Source organism: Cyprinodon variegatus, unplaced genomic scaffold, assembly GCF_000732505.1.
Source record: "Cyprinodon variegatus isolate N-32 unplaced genomic scaffold, C_variegatus-1.0 Scaffold1840, whole genome shotgun sequence".
Classification (NCBI taxonomy): domain Eukaryota; kingdom Metazoa; phylum Chordata; class Actinopteri; order Cyprinodontiformes; family Cyprinodontidae; genus Cyprinodon; species Cyprinodon variegatus.
The window spans coordinates 1-5,597 of NW_015152293.1; the positions used below are offsets into that span (position 1 = coordinate 1).

The 5,597-nt window shown below is 46.9% G+C and overlaps 1 protein-coding gene across 2 annotated transcripts in view; it reads left to right on the forward strand.

Annotated features, from left to right (window-relative positions):
- Window positions 1-2,581: 2,581 nt before the first annotated feature.
- Window positions 2,582-5,597, forward strand: part of dusp19 (dual specificity phosphatase 19) — a 17,593-nt gene continuing 14,577 nt past the window's right edge. The window contains exons 1-4 of one of the 2 annotated variants that reach the window (XM_015404723.1): window positions 2,582-2,680; window positions 2,767-2,818; window positions 4,983-5,076; window positions 5,191-5,431. In XM_015404723.1, the coding sequence (XP_015260209.1) occupies window positions 5,209-5,431 (223 nt within the window). In that variant the 5' untranslated portion in view covers window positions 2,582-2,680; window positions 2,767-2,818; window positions 4,983-5,076; window positions 5,191-5,208. The other variant, XM_015404724.1, reaches the window with a different exon arrangement.

Genomic DNA, 5,597 nt, shown 5'->3' on the forward strand with positions numbered 1-5,597 from the left:
ACAAACACCTGCTGCTGTTCTTACAGGTTCGCTACAAACTGGACCCATAAGGACTCGGACTGGCCAACCTGTTTCTCCAGAACAATGAGAACCTGAGAGGGTTCTAGGAGAACCCTGAACTTTCGGCGACGGCGTTCCTAGAACCCAGAACGCCGTCCAGGGTTCTCCTAGAACCCTGGGCGGCGTTTTCCTAGAACCCTGGGCGGCGTTTTGGGTTCTAGGAGAACCCTGGACGGCGTTCTGATGGTTTCCAGATGGTCCAGCTGAGCTAGAGCAGGTGCTGAGGAAGTCAGACAGATGAGGTTTTATATTCTGTTGTGCAGCGTTGGTCCTAATCTCCGGTTGGGCCTGCTGACCCTTATGGAAACATGGCGGCCGTGAAACCGGCGCAGCAGACGGCGTTACATCAGGTCCAAAACAATCAGAACTGAGAAGGTACCGGAGCCCTGCTGTGGTTCCTGATCAGCGGTTCTTCTACAGCATCAGGCACTAAACCAGTTACTGCCGATGGGAAACTGGTACGGACCTGTAGCTGAGTGGTTGACCTCTGACCCCGCATTAACAGGCCTGTTATTGGTCCATTAAATGTGAGTGACGCAGCACTCTGGGTGTTGGTGGTTGGTAATGATTGTCAGATGTTGGAGGAGCTGAGTTACAGCCAACACACACATTACTGGTCTCTCTATCTTTGCGAGGCCTTCCTCTACGGCCTGTCGGTGACCCCCACCCTAACAGCACCGCTTCATTCATGACCCTTAATTCACACATTAGTCCCAAATCTGACCCCTGACCCTAAAACAGGGACTCCCCTAGTGGGGTCCAGGCATGCGCCCCTCAGCAGCAGTCGGTCCTCACAACCTGCTACTTTTCCAGAAACAGTATCAAATACCAGAACACACACACACACCCTCGGCCCCTCTGGGTTTTCTGACTCATGGATCAACAAGCAGAGACTGAATCAGCACTTTGTCTCCCCCCCCCGTTCCCTCTTCTGCTCGTTCTCATGGTTTCATCTCTCTTGGTGTTTTTCTGACGTCAGATCTTTTCTTCGTTGGCAGAGAATCTTATCAGAGGAATGAAATCACTGGTTCCAGTAAACAGACTGGGAACTGCTTCCTTTCTCCCCTCAGTTGTTTGGTTTCTCCTCCCATCCAGGGGGAGGCGGGGGCTCTGGGGTCCCAGAGGTTCTGAGTTCAAATCCCACTCCCACAGCCTGCCACTCTGGGTCCCTGAGCAAGACCCTTAACCCCACACTGCTCCCCGGGTGCTGCAGCCCCCTGCTCCTAAAGGGGAGGGGTTAAAGTTCAGTGTCCTCTTCTCTCCTTTCCTCTGTCGTCTCATTGATCCTGCTTCTCTTTCTGAATGCATGATCTCACTGATGCTCCTCTCTACGGTCTGCAGCTGTTGCTGCCTCAGCTCCTGCTGTTGCTGCTGCTGTTGCTGCTGCAGTTACTGCAGCTGCTGCTGCTGCTGTTGCTGCAGCTGTTGCTGCTGCTGCTGCTGCTGTTGTTGCTCCTGCTGTTGCTGCTGCTGTTGCTGTTGCTGCTGCTGCTGTTGCTGCAGCTGTTGCTGCTGCTGCTGCTGCTGTTGTTGCTCCTGCTGTTGCTGCTGCAGTTGCTGCTGCTGTTGCTGCAGCTGCTGCTGCTGCTGTTGCTGCAGCTGTTGCTGCTGCTGTTGCTGCTGCTGTTGCTGCAGCTGTTGCTGCTGCAGTTGCTGCTGCAGTTGCTGCTGCAGGCCCATTTCATGCTGAGGAAAGGCGACTGCTTGCTGCACTGTCAGATTTATGATGGGTGGTTAAATAAAGCACAGCCACAGATATTCTTTATCGATTTCCAAATCTGCTGACTTCTGCAGCTGGAACACATGAATGCAGGGGCGGGGCTTCTTCCTGGAGAGCCTGTTTTCTAGAAGGGTTTCCCTCCAAAGAGAACGCCTCCTAATTGGTTTGCAGCTTTTAGGTTCTAATATTAAAGCCATCAATAAAGTGCTAAAGATAGAGAGCGAGCAGGCAGGCAGGTCAACCTGCTGGCAGCTCACCTTCATCCTTTCAATAATGCATGGGGCTGATGAACCCTGCAGAGCTCAGTGTTCATGGGATGATCCCAACTCCTCCTCCCAGAATAACACAGCATGACTCCCATCATGGAGGCTCAGCAGATCCACTGAGTGCTGCTTGATGTCACCATGGAGCTAAAATGTTCCTCAAACTTCATCCAATCCATCAGGATTAAGCCATAGATTAGCTCAGATTAATTAATCTATAAACTAGCCTGAACTTTTCTACTCTGCTTCTTTCCAGTTTGTCAGGAACCTTCTCCCTGAATGCAGGTATCTGGCGCCCCCTGCTGGAACCTTTGAGCCTACGTCCAGTTTAGTTCAAGCAGACAGGATTAGAATTATTAACATTTTGACTGCTTTAAAACAAACATTTTGTTGATCATAATATTAAAAGTTGATTAATCAGATGCTGACTGTGGTTTTATCTACTTTGATGCATCATTTTGCCTCCATCATCATTAGAGCTTTAGGTGCAGAGCAGCAGGAAGGTCCAGCAGGTTTCATGTTGCTTGCTGACGGCCCACCTCCAGCAGAGCTGGACCAGTTCAACACATCACACCTAAAGCCGCTAGAACTGGATTCAGCAGGATCTGCTTCTATAGGGACCAGCTGAAGGCAGCAGGTAGGAGGACAGCTGCAGGAGAAGAAGACGATGAGGACAGGAGAGGGTCTCCTTTCTGGTTTAATCTGGATTATCTGCTTTCACAGGAACAGCTTGGCCTCCTGAAGAAGAACGGAAGCTGAACGTCTGAAGAAGCTGGTAAGAAACTCTGGATGTTCTCATGGATGGAACCACCTGATTAAACCAAACATCTGTTTCATTCTGGGAACTAAACTCCTTTAGAGACGGCAGAGCCTGTTTCCTCTCAGACTTTGATCATTAATAAAATCCACATCATAGAGAATCAGATTTTTACCATGATCCAAATTACAGGAACATTTAAACAGATTTAGGGAATTAGAACTTAAACTACATAAATTCACAGACTTTGATCTGATAAATCAATACATCATTTAGGAACAGTCAGATTTCCCATATTTCAACCTTTGCTTCATTTTTTCTAATCACTGGTTATCCTGGTTTTTAGTTTTATTTTCTAAATCAAAAGTTTCTAAAATGTTGAATTGAAGGAGTTTTATCTGCATGATTAAATAATAGTCATAGATTGTTCAGGTTTCTGGTCAATATTTACTATTTAATCCTGTTTATACCGATAATGAAATTATATTGTATTGAAAATGTAGAAATGTGGTAATAGAAGTTTTAGCCTTATCCTGGACTCCATCAGTTATGAATCTACCTTTATTTATAAGAAACAACAGAGCAACCCCTGAAACAGGCAACGATCAAGGAGACCAGACCCACACAGAAGGACCCACCAGGAAAAATCCACAGAGAAAAGAATCTAACTGAGCATAAAACCAGTGATCTGGGTGGTTTATACCTGAGGACTTCCCACACCTGTAACCAGACCTGCATAATCGCCTTTGAACAGGCATCCAGTGAGATGATGGGTTCAATGGTAGACGGTCATCACAGATATGCTAATGCTCACCGTTAGCTCCAGGCGTTACAGCGCAGCAGCAATATCCTGCATGCTTTAAAACACACCTGCTCTCAATCAGCAGCTGAACTATAATCATCTTCCAGGTTTTCTCAAATCATCACAACATTTGAAAAACAATATTTCACAAAACAGTTCCTAGAGATAGAAAAGCAGAATAGATTACCGTAGTTCATCGCTCTAAAGTAAATATCTGTCTCAGTGAAGACTGACCTGCGATCGATAAATCCCTGTGTCATGGTGCTAGGATAGACTGCTGAGTCATGTTTTCCATATAGCAGGTTCCTCTGCAGGGAAGTTCTGATGTAAACGTTGGCTGATGTTCTGATGACCATGCGTCTATGTGGGGGGGCGCCTGAAGCGCCTGGATGGCCTGGAGGGCCTGGGGCGCCTGGAGGGCCTGGAGCGCCTGGGGCGCCTGGAGGGCCTGGAGCGCCTGGTGCGCCTGGAGCGCCTGGAGCGGATTCCCGTTCACGCTGCTGCTCTTTGTGCTGTAATCTGTTGTCAGACCATGTTATTGTTTTATTATTGTGATGTCATTGTGGTAAAATAAATGATGCTTTTTCCAAGCAATGACAAACAGCTTTGCTGGTTTCCTTCTTCCAATGAAACAACGATGTAAAGATTAAACAAGAACTTCTGAGAAGTTCAATTCTGATCTGAGAAATGTCCCAAAAAACTTGAATCAAAGGAGTTTTAGCAGAGAAACAAGGAGAGCAAAGTTCCTCCAGGGTAGATTTAGAGAACAACATGGAGTCAGCTGTTGTTCTCAGTCTGGAACCAGGCTCAGGTTTATGGCTTTCACTGCATGAGGCTGGAGGACATGCTGACCCGTCCACTGAGTGCTGCTCATGCAACAGGCTGCAGACCTTAATGTCCCAAAGGGGACCTGATTAGGGCAGCCCAGAGGAGCTCCATGCTGGGTCCTATATTCTCTAGATCACGCTGCTAGTTTCAAACACCTCATTTGTTGTTCTGCGTTGGTCTTGAACTTCCTCATCTGAACCCTTTTTGAATATTAGCCTCTTTCTAAGGCGTCTCAGATTCTGGGCTTTTGCTCCAGCCCTGTTAGGACCTTTCCTATTCAGTCATCTCAGCCGATTCCAGCGCTCTACATAGATCAGTAAATAGACTCTGAAAGCTTATTGTCTGGAGTAATTGGTCCATGAATGATGTGCTGAAATGTTTGCATTTATCCGGTTCCTCTATGACTCCAGCCACAGTTTTCATTCTTTTAATCACATTCGTCTTTAAGTCAGAACACCTCCTTAAATTCTCTACTTTTCCTCTGAGTATAAACATGGTTTCTGATTCTAGAAGCTAATCAAGAACTTCTATCTGTCCTTGTTCTCCAAACAGGTGGTCCAACATCCTGAGGACTTAGCTGAAGCTCCTGATTCAAACGACAGGCGGAGATTCTGTGCTTGTTGTCTGTTTTTTTAATTATTAATCGGTAAGGTTGGCATTTTTCTGGAATCAACTCTTTGACATTAAACCTGGAAAAACTTTAACATCAAATATCTGTTTTATCAAGTTGAAATGCCTCACCGCTCTCTTTATTTCTCAGGTTCCATAAAGGTTGGTCATGCAGTCTTTGACTCAGGAGATCCAGAACTTTTCGCGCTCACGTCTACGGAAGCAATGCACCCGTGTGACGTCCCTCAGCGGCCGGCGAATTATTGAGACCTGGAAAGGTTCAACAATCGCTGTGGTGGAAGATCCTGTCCCACCTGAGAGGATGCTGGGCTACGTCCCTGATACTTCCTGGGACCTGCAGGTCGGCCTCATCAAGCCCTACCTGCTTCTGGGTGAGTAAGAACCCTCCAAGGCTCCATGAACAAGGGCAGAGAGAACATGCTCCATCATTCAATTGGATTAAATTCTATTCAGTTTATTTCTATAGCTCCAATTCACATCATGTCATCTCAGGTCACTTTCCAGTTCACCAGATCATCCAGTCAGATTGATTGAAAG